Raw genomic sequence first — 12,828 nt, 5'->3', positions numbered from 1 at the left:
CTCTCGAGCCGGTCCGTCCCTCCGCCTCGTTCACCAAGAAGGTCACGGAGTCCCTTCAGCGTATTCGGGAGGGGGCCGCGGCGGTCGAGCCAAAAAACACCGTGCTGCCCAAGCCTCTACAGAAACCGTTGAAGGCGCAGACGCCGATTCTCTTCACGTTGCCGCCAAAGACGGCACCGAAGGCTTTCACTGCGAACCCTGGGGCCGGAGTGCCCTTGAAGTTGACTTCGACGCCAAAGGCTTCGTTGGTGGTTCCAAGCCCGCGCCACCAACCACTGGCGGAGGAGGAGCGTCGAGAGGTGATCATCGACGTCAACACAGGCAAGCTCTCTCTCCTTAAACGGAAGATCACCCCGGAGCCGGCTTTGGAGCAGTGTGGAAGCAGGCAATGGTCATCCTGTTGCTGAAAAAGCCGGGACTTGACCCGAAAGCTCCAGCCAATTACAGGCCAATTTCGCTGCTGCCGGCCCTTGTAAAAATCTTGGAGAAGCACGTTCAGTCGGTGCTCTCCAATTTTCTGGAGTCTCATGAGATCTTACATGACTCCCAGTCGGGCTTCCGTTCAAATCGTAGCACCGAGACCGCGCTCCTTGAGGTTTCTGAAACCATCAAGGGGGTGTTGGATACCGGGGGCAAAGTCATGTTGGTGTTGTTGGATTTGTCGGCGGCTTTTGACACCGTCCCCCATGAGGGCCTGCTCGCAAGACTCTTTGAGATTGGTCTTCGGGGGACGGTGCTCAGATGGTTTTCGTCCTTTTTAGCCGGCCGCCGGCAAACGGTCTGGACATCATCTGACACCGCTGTGATGCCGCCTTTGGGAGTGGGGGTCCCTCAGGGCTCTATATTGAGCCCGACCCTTTTTAACATCTTCATGACCCCTTTGGCGGCGGTGGCGGAGTCATTTGGTGCCCGGATCGTGTCGTATGCCGACGACACCCAGCTCCTCTTCTCTTGCGAGAGAGGGGCTGACTTTGACGGGGAGAGTATCTGGAATTGCCTTGGGGCTGTGTTTTCATGGTTCCAACTGAACAGCCTCAAGTGCAATTCCGACAAATCTGAGGTACTCTTCTTCGGGTGCGATACGAAGCCGAGCTGGCAGGCCTGGTGGCCCATCGACATGTTCCCTCCTTCCGGTTCTTCCCCCATGGCTAAAAACCTGGGGGTCAAGATGGACAAGGGGCTGACGATGAAAGCCCAGATCCTGGGGGTGACCGGCACCTGCTTCGGCCTTTTAAAAATGTTGCAGAGGTTTCTGCCTCTCTTGTCTGAGGAGCACAGGAGGCTGACTGTGCAGGCTCTGATAGGCTCCAGGTTGGATTATGCCAACATTCTTTACCTGGGCCTGCCAGAGTACCTGTTGCAGCGGCTTCAAGTTGCACAGAACGCGGCGGCCAGGGCCATCTTTGGCCTAAATAGACGCTCCAGCGTCTCCGGGTTATTGGTGACGCTGCACTGGCTACCCATCCGCAAACGGATCGCCTTTAAGGCTATGACTTTGTCCTACAAGGCGCTCCATGCTGTGGGAGCAAAACATCTCCAAAAAAGACTGGCTTTTTATCACCCGGCCCGCTCGCTGAGGTCTGAATCTCTACTTTTGGCCGCTGTTCCGCGTGTTAAGAGGGCTCGCTTGGGCGGCCGCTCCTTCAGTTTGCTGGCTCCACAGATGTGGAATTCACTACCGCTCCCACTGCGGGGGGCGACTTCTCTCCTTGATTTTAGAAGAGGTCTTAAAACTTGGCTGTTTACCCATTAGGTTTGCTAGCAGTTCCTCTCTTTTTTGTCTGTTTGCTTTTCAACTTTCTTCTCTGTGTTGTGTTATGCTGAAATCAGTTCTCCTTACCTAAAGCGCCGGGACACTCCTTTTGAGTAACCGTTGCGCCTATACAAAAGAATAAATAACATAACATAAATAACATAACATTTCCACATCCCACTTAAAAAGAAGTTGGACTCTGCAGGTGCATCTAACCCTATGGAGCCTGCATCTCCACAAAGTCAGGAACTCTCACCCACTCATTCTAATGTTGGGGAGGGTGATGGAGACGATGAGTATGAGTATGCTTATCCAGTTTACTCCGACCCAGAGGATGTGACTGAGCCATGGTCTGCCGGGGGCGACCCTGGGGACCCTCATTCGGGACAGGAGCCGCAGCTTTTTGCTGCAAAGACTTCCCCAACAGAAGACTCTGCAGCCTTCAACGCTCTAATTGAAAGAGCTGCAGCCAATCATGACGTCGACCTCCATGCAGACCCAGTGGACGTCGATTTTCTTTTTGACACCTTTTCAGTGGCTGAAAAAACTGTTAAGACATTGCCAATGCTCAAAGGAGTGTTAAAACATGCGCCAGAGGTTTTCAAGGAGCCCACCCGGGCAAGAGTCATTAATCCTCGTATTGACAAGAAGTACAAGGCAGCGCCCACTGATCCAACATATATCAAAGGACAGTTGCCACTAGACTCTTTGGTTGTCTCCAACGCACGCAAACGAGCCAACTCAGACTACGGGTGATGCTCCTCCCCCAGACAAGGAATCAAAAGTGTTTGAGGCTTCGGGGAAACGTATTGCTGCGCAGGCAGCCAATATGTGGCGCATATCCAACACGCAGGCGCTACTTGCACGCTACGACAGGGCACACTATGACACTCTAGAGACCCTTCTACAGCACTTACCAGATCAGTATAAGGAGGCAGCTGAAATGTTGATTCAGGAGGGGAAGTTTATCACCAATGCTTCAATTAAGTGTGCTCTAGATGTGGCTGATACCGCCTCACGAGCAATAAACACTAGTGTTCTACTGCGCCAACATGCATGGCTCAGAATATCAGGCTTTAAACCAGACATTCAAACTACAATCCTAAACCAAACTGTCAATCCAGACCACCTGTTTGGCCCAGAAGTGGATGCCACCCTCGAAAAAATGAAAAAAGACACTGACACTGCTAAACAGTCCCAGCAGTTTCGGAGTGGTTCCTTTCGCCGCTCCAATAACAGAGGCACCTCAAGGGGTCAAGCGTCACAATCCACGCAATTCTATAAGAGTAACACCCAATCCTCATATACCAACAAGGGTCGGGGTGGATACCGTGGCAACAACGTCAAAGGCAGAGGACGTGGAAATAACAGCTCCAGGTCCTCCACCGCCAGCAAACAGCGACGCCTTGTCACTGCCCCCCGACCACGCAACACCGGTCGGGGGGAGACTCCAGCAGTTCCTGCCCGTGTGGAAGTCCATCACCACGGACAGGTGGGTCAGATCTCTTATCCAATACGGTTATTGTCTGGAGCTCACATCCACTCCACCCAACATACCTCCAAAAAGCCGTCCTATGTCCGGCGAGCACTTGCACTTGTTGCAGCAGGAAGTCAACGCCATGCTGCAAAAAGGGGCAATAGGGCTCGTTCCACTGCAAGAAAGGGGTACAGGGGTTTACTCCCTGTACTTTCTAATTCCAAAGAAGGACAGATCCCTCAGGCCCATCCTAGACCTCAGACCCTTCAACTTGTACATTCTGTCAGAACATTTCCATATGCTCACGCTGCAGCAGGTTCTCCCACTGCTTCGGCAGGGGGACTTCCTGGCGACTCTGGATCTCAAGGATGCATACTTTCACATTCCCCTGCATCCTTCACACAGAAAATACCTAAGGTTCACCATTCAAAACCAGCACTACCAGTTCAAGGTTCTGCCTTTTGGGGTCACCACAGCGCCCAGGGTCTTCACGAAGTGCCTAGCGACGGTGGCGGCGCATCTGAGACGTCAGAACATCCACGTCTACCCCTATCTGGACGACTGGCTCATTCAAGCAAAGTCAGACCAGCAGTGCGCCGACCACGTGTCCCACACCATTCACCTTCTGCACGATCTGGGGTTCTCACTGAATTACCCAAAATCCCATCTCCAGCCCGCCCACATACAGCAGTATCTGGGTGCGACCATAAACACTCTGGCGGCCACTGCGCATCCAGCCAATTCAGTGAGAGTCGCCAGCATTCAGTCGCTGATCCAAAGATTCAGACCTCAGCACTCGCTTCCAGCAAGAGTGTTCATGCAGTTGATAGGCATGATGGCCTCCTGCATCTCCATTGTCCCGCACGCGAGACTACATATGCGTCCGCTTCAGGAGTGCTTAGCACGTCAGTGGACTCAGGCTCACGGGCAATTGAAAGACCTAGTGTTGGTGAGCGGTCGGGCATACAACTCTCTGCATTGGTGGAATCCACAAAACCTTTGCAAGGGCCGACCGTTCCAGGAGCCTGTGCTACAGATTATCCTGACGGCGGACGCTTCTCTCCAGGGTTGGGGAGCGCATGTACTCCATTACACAGTGCAGGGACTATGGACACTACAGCAAAAGAAGATGCACATCAATGTGCTAGAACTGATGGCAATCTTCATGGCCTTAAAGGCGTTCAAAGTACATCTGTGCAACAAGGTCGTGTTGATCCGGACGGACAACATGACGGCCATGTACTATATTCAGAAACAGGGAGGAACACACTCTCCGCAGCTGTCTCATCTGGCTCAGAGCATGTGGAAGTGGGCCATTCAGAGGAACATCTTCCTCATGGCAGAACACCTCCCAGGCAAAGACAATCAGATGGCGGACCTGCTCAGCAGGCACAGCCACCAAATGCACGAGTGGGAGATACATCCATCAGTACTCCAGCCGTACTTTCAAAGATGGGGTCATCCAGAGATAGACCTGTTCGCCACAAGGGCGAACGCAAAATGCCAAAGCTTCGCCGCCAGGTTCCCACACCCGCAATCGCAGGGCAATGCGATATGGATGAACTGGTCAGGCAAATTTGCGTACGCTTTTCCCCCAGCACCCCTGATACCGCTGGTGGCACGCAAGCTCAGGCAACACTCGATGACTCTCATCCTGGTTGCTCCGACGTGGGCTCGCCAACCATGGTACACCACGTTTCTGGAACTGTCCGTGGTACCGCATCAAAGGCTTCATCTCACACCCAGCCTTCTGACGCAGAGCCATGGCGACATTCAGCACCCGGATCCGCGACAGCTCAACCTGGCGATCTGGCTCCTGAGGTCCTAGAGTTTGGCTACCTTAACCTTCCTCCCAATTGCATGGACATCATTCGGGAGGCAAGAAAGCCCACTACTAGAGCATGTTATGCTGCCAAATGGAAGCGGTTTGTCATTTATTGCGCAAACCACAACATTAATCCACTAGATGCTTCCATTCAGAACATCATCTGTTACCTGTTCCATCTGTACCAGTGTAATTTGGCATATACTTCCATCCGCATTCACCTGTCTGCGATGGCCGCATACCTCCAGAATAGACAGCACCTTTCACTTTTCAAAGTGCCTGCTATCAAAGCTTTTCTGGAAGGACTCAAAAGGGTCATTCCACCACGGACCCCACCAGCTCCAGAATGGAACCTCTATGTGGTTCTTACAAGACTGATGGGTCCTCCCTTTGAGCCACTACATTCTTGCGAACTTCAGTTCTTGACTTGGAAAGTGGCTTTCTTAGTAGCAATTACATCGCTACGGAGGGTTAGTGAGCTGCAGGCCCTCACAATCCAAGAGCCTTTCTTCCAGGTTCATGCTAACAGGGTAGTTCTCCGCACTAACCCTAAATTTCTACCCAAGGTTGTGTCTCAGTTCCACATAAACCAAACAATTGAGTTGCCGGTGTTTTTTCAAAATCCTGAGTCACTGGCGGAGCGGATGCTCCACACCCTTGACGTTAAACAGATATGAATGTCAGCAGCCCTACATGCCAAGAACAGATGCATACTGATAAGTAGCATTTGCATTTCAGAACAACATAGGCTCTCTCCAGATCATTCTGCCAATAAAGCTATAGCCTTGACATCCTGCAGCCAACTTCAGACACCTAATACAGTAAGTAGAAAACCAGTGTAGTCCCTGATACACATAGAGGACTTGATACTATTAACTATCGATCTGCATTCCAATAAATACCTGCTAAACCCAAAATATTAAACCACTTGCCCTGGGAGAATGTTCACTTGACACTTGGGGATACAGGACCTTTCTACACTGAATCCAAAATGCAAAAATATCCAACAAAAAGTAATCTTCAAAGAAAAGGAACACTATAGTGATGCTCCTCTGTATCTAGCTAAGGAAGCAAACAGAATTTCTGGCTGAAATGTTGGGTATTTATGCCTTCGAAAAAAGGGAATTAAAGCCTAGATAGATTTAAAAGGACGTGTAGACTTACATATCTCCACTTCCTCAAATGACGGGTTGAGCCTTTTACAACTGAATTTATGGGTGTGAAGTTACTACTAGTAACTTTTCACATGTTCACGGAGATCTCCGCCACCTGGAGGTCTCCCTATGGGCAAGTATATGGAAATGTAATGAAGTTTACTTTTTATAAATTAAATAAATAAGGTACATCAACTGATATGTCTAATAAATAATAAAATAATTGAAACATTTGATCATCCATAAATGTTAACTTTCAAACAATTATAAAAAATACTCATTGTCACTAACAGTCTGTTTCTATTTATTATGTAAACTTGGATAAAAGTCATGTATTTAATTTAAAAACTTTTACATTTTTAAAAAGATTTACTTTTTTTAAATTAGGTTTATTATTTAATTAAAAAAATCAATGATTATATTTTTTAAATTTTTAAATGTTGAATTAGTTTATTAAACATTAGTTCCTATGGGTGTTATTTTAATTCCCTATCTCTGCTATTTTATTATGGGACTCTTTTGCAATTCTAGTGGTTGGTCATGTGTGGTGCGGGACTTACTTCAAGACTGGGCTGGAGAACAATTGAGGCCATTTGAAACCTTTAGTTGCTTAGTATTCTTAGAAGTGTATTTTGTGAATTGCAGTGGTCTTCATCTTTTGTGGATGTGTGTTCTTTATGTGCATGCCCTCCCAAATCCCTCTTTAACTTTCCAGAAACGCCCTCCCACGGTTCCCCTGGTACCTTCCACATTTACCACTAGTTCATATTGCCCCATATACGGAGATCTCTGCCAGTGTGGAAAGGCGAAGGTCTCTGGCGATACATTTGTGAGTTGCATTTTGTAGAATGGAAGTAGTACTTCTGTAGGACTTCAATATATACAACAAAACACACTTTGTGAATCAGGCCCTTGGTGTCCTGGGAGTGAGCTCAGTAATGGTCGCAGATGGGTTCCCAACTAGGTTGCAGTTTCCCTTTAAATAAGGTTGGTGAAGACCAAAGCTTGTTGCATTGTGTTGACTTGTTTGATATATTTAATTGTTTTTATTTATATTTATACGCGTACCTTGCACACCATGTCTTGTGCTGTTTGCTAGGGGGAATTAGTTTGCTGTCTAAGTATGTGAACACTTGATAACCTCATTATCTATGTGGGGAGAGGGCAAGGTTTGCATGAACTTGAATTCTAAATCAACCATGTCCAAAATAGATGGTGTAATTGGTCAATAGGATGCTTGCATTACTCCTGAGTATGTTATTCTTCAGCACGGTCACTGAAAGCCCTTTCACTAGCCCTACATTGTTACTGCCTACAAGAGAACCAGTTCCTTGTTCAGCCAAAATGTCTTTAAGATAAAACGTCCACAGTTTGAAGCTTCGTTATGTTTCATTTGATTTTGTAAGTGAAACTATGTACTGCATTGGAAAGGCATGTTTGTATTATGGTTTATCTAATTCTTGAAGTTCTTGAATCATAGGATGGTATGAAGACAAAGTGCTCCACATCAATGCGTTTGGTTTCCCACCAACGGAACCATCATCCACAACAAGGTAAGCGCAGGTCTTGACCGATGTTTGAGAAGATCGTTTTGCCTGCAATATTTGTTTGTGAGATGCAGAAATAGAGGAGATTTTTGCTGTAGCGCTCTGTGATGCATTTTAGTTTTTAAGCACTTTTAGGGAGAGGGGAGAGCAAGATGGAGTTTGTGCATGAACCCATAACATTGTACTGCAGCTTTTCTTTCTACTTGGAGGCAGGCCAGTGAGAACTGCTGAGTTCTCAAGAATTGTGTCTTTGATGTCTAAAAAACATTAGAGTAACCCTTCCATCTGTCTGAGCCAGAAAGATATTTACATTAAGAAAAGTATATTTAAAAAAATACATTCTCTTAAATGCAAAACATGACTATCTACACGTTTTCATTATCCTTCTGTGCTACAATCCAACTAAAATCAAATTGTGATCCTGACAATCCACAAGGCTACTACTACAATAGTTAGGTTCTCTTCTAATAAGAGAACGTTGGCACTTCCACTTTAAGGGTACTATTCCAGAGTGCATAATTGGATTAGTTGAATTGTTGTCTCGTTAAAGTAGAAATCCTAAATACTGGCCTCTGGGGTCTTCTTCATCTTTATTTTTATTTCAAATGTAATCTTGTGGAGAAGTGTGTATTCTTAATTCTTTGTATATATTTCTTCATATTGAAAACGTTCTACCTAGAGGTAAAGTTTTGACTTTTGTATTCTTTCCTTCCATGATGTTTTTCTCCCACGACACTGTCTATTTGTCTTTTAAAGAAAATGCTGCTTGTAGATGTTCAAGCTTTGTTTGAAAATTGTGTTTTAAACAAACATTGGTAAAGCCATAACGCTTAACCTTTCACTTAGCTACAGTACCTCAAGTCATTACTAGATGCCCCTCTCGAATCAGAAGCAACAACTGAAGCATTTAATATAGTTGCAGCTTTTCAAAACTTTACAAGCGTTCCCACTCAAGCCAGAAGCAATTGACTAACCAGCATTACCAAGGTGCAGTACCTCACACGGTTACATTAGGTTTCTCTTGAAACAGACACAGCTGCTTAATATGTCCTTCACAAAGTTAAGGGTGAGTGGCTTCAACATAAAAGCGTACTTATAAACATTTGCCACGCTTATGAATTGTGATTTTTTTCTATAGAACAAGTAAGTATGCAAATATTAGTATATGATAATGAGTTTAGCATTCAATACATTTATTGATTACTATGGAACACTTGTGAAGACAACCTAGTATTTATAAGTAATAGCAGACACTGGGTAATTCACATGCCTTCAACCATATTGTTGGAAAACTGCTTTGAGTCTTACTACACTTGTGTGCCTGCCTCCCATCCACTGTAGCCCCGAGAACCAGCATGAATGCAGCAAACTATAAATAATCAAGCATAATCGAGTTGCTAACATCACCATCTTACATGAGCAGCCCTGGATCCGATACCAGCCACAAAGAGCACTGAAGGTGGCTCAGATCAGGAACCGATAGAACACCACCGCATGCAGAGGAGAGGCCTGACCTGATGGAGCGGTCCCTGCCTAAGGGAATCGAGGGAGGACACCACAGTATCCCTGAGCCAGATGGGAGGAGGCATTGCCATCATCCACAGGGACACCATCCACATCACGACCAACACCGACGACACCCTGAAAACCGCCGAACACCTACACTTCCAGATCCGCACCGACCCGAAGACCACCCTCAGAGGCACCCTGATCTACCGACTCCCGGGCCACGCACACAATTCAGCGAAGACATCGCCGACTTCGTCAGCCCGCATGCCCTCCCCTCCGCTGACTACATTCTCCTGGGGGACCTCAACTTCCACCTTGAGAACAACAACGACCGCAACACCACCACCCTGCTCGACAACCTCGCCAACCTCGGACTCAAGCAGCTGGTATCCACCCCCACCCACCTCGCCGGACACACACTCAACGCCGTCTTCTCATCCAGCAAAGACATCGCCTTCAGCCACGCCACTGGACTCCACTGGACGGATCACAGCTGCATCCACTTCACCTTCAGAAGAACGACGATCCACCACCACCAGCAACCGGTTGCTCGAAGAAGTTGGAACAAGATCACAGCTGACCAGCTCGCCGCCTCCCTGAGCCAGCACCCCCCCGCCAGATCAGCGAACCCCAGCCAGGCCGCCAACAACCTCACGAAGTGGATCAACAACTGCGCGGACGAACTCGCCCCACTGAGGACCCCGCCTAGCAGACCCGGCAGCAAGAAGGCCCCATGGTTCACCGACGAACTCAAGAGCTCCAAGGAGAACTGCCGAGCCCTTGAGAAAGCCTGGAGAAGGGAACCAACACCGGACAACATGACCGCCCTCAAGCTTGCCACCCGGAAGCACCACCAACTGATCCGCGCCACTAAGAAAACTGCATTCAAGGACCGGCTGGACAACAACGCACACAACTGCAAGGAACTCTTCAACATCGTCAAAGAGCTCTCCAACCCCAACGCCGGAAACAACGACATCACCCCATCGCAAGACCTCTGCAACTCCCTCGCCTCCTACTTCCACAACAAGATCGCGGATATACACAACAGCTTCAGCACTCAACCGACGCACGCCACAACCGAACCACCGCCCCCCACCACCACCCTCCGCGCCTGGACTCCGACCAGCACCGCAGACACCATCCGCTCGATGAACTCCATCCATTCCGGATCTCCGACCGACCCCTGCCCTCACCACGTCTTCAACAGGGCCGACGCGGTCATCGCACCCCACCTGCGGGACATCATCAACACCTCCTTCGACACCGCCACCTTCCCGGAGAGCTGGAAGCACGCCGAACTCAGCGCTCTACTCAAGAAACCTACAGCGGACCCCACCGAACTCAAGAATTACCGCCCCATCTCGCTCCTCCCGTTCCCAGCCAAAGTCATCGAGAAGACCGTCAACAAGCAGCTGGCCGCCTTCCTCGAGACGAATAGATCCCTCGACCCCTCACAGTCGGGCTTCCGAGCCAACCACAGCACCGAGACCGCCCTCATCGCTGCCACCGATGACATCCGAGCCCTGATGGACAACGGAGAAACAGCGGCCCTCATCCTTCTAGACCTCTCCGCGGCATTCAACACTGTCTGCCACCGCACCCTAGTGCAGCGCCTCAGCAACGTCGGAATCCAGGAGAAGGCACTGGATTGGATCATCTCCTTCCTCAACGGAAGAACACAGAGAGTCCGTCTACCACCGTACAAGTCAGAGGCCACCGAAGTCATCTGCGGCGTCCCTCAAGGATCCTCGCTGAGCCCCACCCTCTTCAACGTCTACATGAGCCCCCTCGCGGCCATCGCACGCCAACACAACCTGAACATCATCTCCTACGCTGACGACACCCAGCTGATCCTCTCCCTGACCAACGACCCCGCCGCCGCCAGAGCCAACCTTCACGAAGGGATGAAAGACGTAGCCGAGTGGATGACGACCAGCCGCCTGAAACTGAACTCAGACAAGACGGAGGTCCTCATCCTGGGCTCCTCACCTTCCGCTTGGGACGACTCCTGGTGGCCCCCCGCCCTGGGCAGCGCACCCAAACCGACAGACCACGCACGCAACCTGGGCTTCATCTTGGACTCCTCCCTCACCATGACCAGACAAGTCAACGCCGTCTCCTCGTCATGCTTCAACATCCTGCGCATGCTACGGAAGATCTTCCGGTGGATCCCCACCGAGACCAGGAAGACGGTCACCCAGGCCCTCGTCACCAGCCGACTGGACTACAGCAACGCCCTCTACGCCGGAACCACCGCCAAGCTCCAGAAGAGACTCCAGCGGATCCAGAACGCCTCAGCCAGACTCATCCTCGACATCCCACGACACAGCCACATCTCCGGACATCTGAGAGACCTGCATTGGCTCCCCGTCAACAAAAGAATCACCTTCCGCCTCCACACCCACGCACACAAAGCCCTACACGATCAAGGCCCCAGCTACCTCAACAACCGCATCAACGTCTACGCTCCCAAACGTCATCTCCGATCAGCCAGCCACGCCCTCGCCGCCGTCCCCCGCATCCGAAGAATGACAACGGGAAGAAGGTCCTTCTCCTACCTGGCCGCCAAGACCAGGAACTCCCTACCGACCGACCTGCGCCTGACCCAAGACCACCTCTCCTTCAGGAAGAAGCTCAAGACCTGGCTATTCTAACAGTAGCAGCACTCCATGACCCCCCCCCCGCCCCCACCCCCCCATAGCGCCTTGAGACCCTCCGGGTAAGTAGTGTGCTTTATAAATGCCTGTGATTGATTGATTGATTGAGCCAACTACTGGAAACCTTCATCAAATCCAGAGAAGTCTTAGAGAATTAAGTTGACATGGTAGCCATAGGTCTGGGTATACTGCAGGACGACCACAGCAAGTTGGCCTCTAGGATCACAGGATACAAATGCATCATTGGAGAAGTGCACCCAGCCATGATGATATTGCAAGGACCGGTCAAAGAGGTTACACGCAGAGCAGAAGTACTGGATAAAAGGGCTGAAGATGCAGAAGGGCACAGTCGTAGGAATAACTTCAAGAGTGAAGGGGCTGCCTGATAAAGTGCACGGTACAGACATGGTGGCTTTTCTTTAAAAGTGTCTGGCTAATGAAGTAGTACACTATAGACTGTCACCCTTTTTTGCCTTGGAAAGTGTGAACAAGTGCATACTAGACTTACGCCTACGGAAGGGCAGCCATTGCCAGTTATGGCATGCTTACCTCTCTATAAGAACAGATACTTTATATTACAGTGATCCCACATGATGGGCCACTTCCAGAGTGAAAATGCAACAGTGGATATTTTTCCCTCCTACTCATTGGTAGTAAAATGCAGAAGAGCATCCTTTCTGGAAGTGAAAAAAGCATTAAGAGAGGCGAAGGCACAAAATGTGCTTCTCTTTCCTGCCAGGGTCAAGGATATGGTGGACAATTATCATTTATTGTTTAAGGTGCTTGAGACTGGCCAATGGCAACAACGCTGTGAAAATCAAGTGGACAGGATGTGAATCGAGGTACTGGTGATAACAAACTAATTTGGGATCTTATCGCAGAGGACCTCTAGCAGATAGAACT

General features: G+C 49.3%; 1 protein-coding gene across 1 annotated transcript in view; it reads left to right on the top strand.

Annotated features, from left to right (window-relative positions):
* POLE2 (DNA polymerase epsilon 2, accessory subunit) overlaps positions 1–12,828 on the top strand; it is a 404,236-nt gene that overhangs the window by 251,409 nt on the left and 139,999 nt on the right. The window contains exon 10 of the mRNA XM_086936593.1: positions 7,690–7,762. Within this exon, the coding sequence (XP_086792719.1) occupies positions 7,690–7,762 (73 nt within the window). The remainder of the gene's footprint in view (positions 1–7,689; positions 7,763–12,828) is intronic.

Source organism: Lissotriton vulgaris, chromosome 9 (genome assembly GCF_964263255.1).
Source record: "Lissotriton vulgaris chromosome 9, aLisVul1.2, whole genome shotgun sequence".
Classification (NCBI taxonomy): domain Eukaryota; kingdom Metazoa; phylum Chordata; class Amphibia; order Caudata; family Salamandridae; genus Lissotriton; species Lissotriton vulgaris.
The sequence above is the reverse complement of the archived record's forward strand: the minus strand, read 5'-3'. Positions and strand labels throughout refer to the sequence as shown.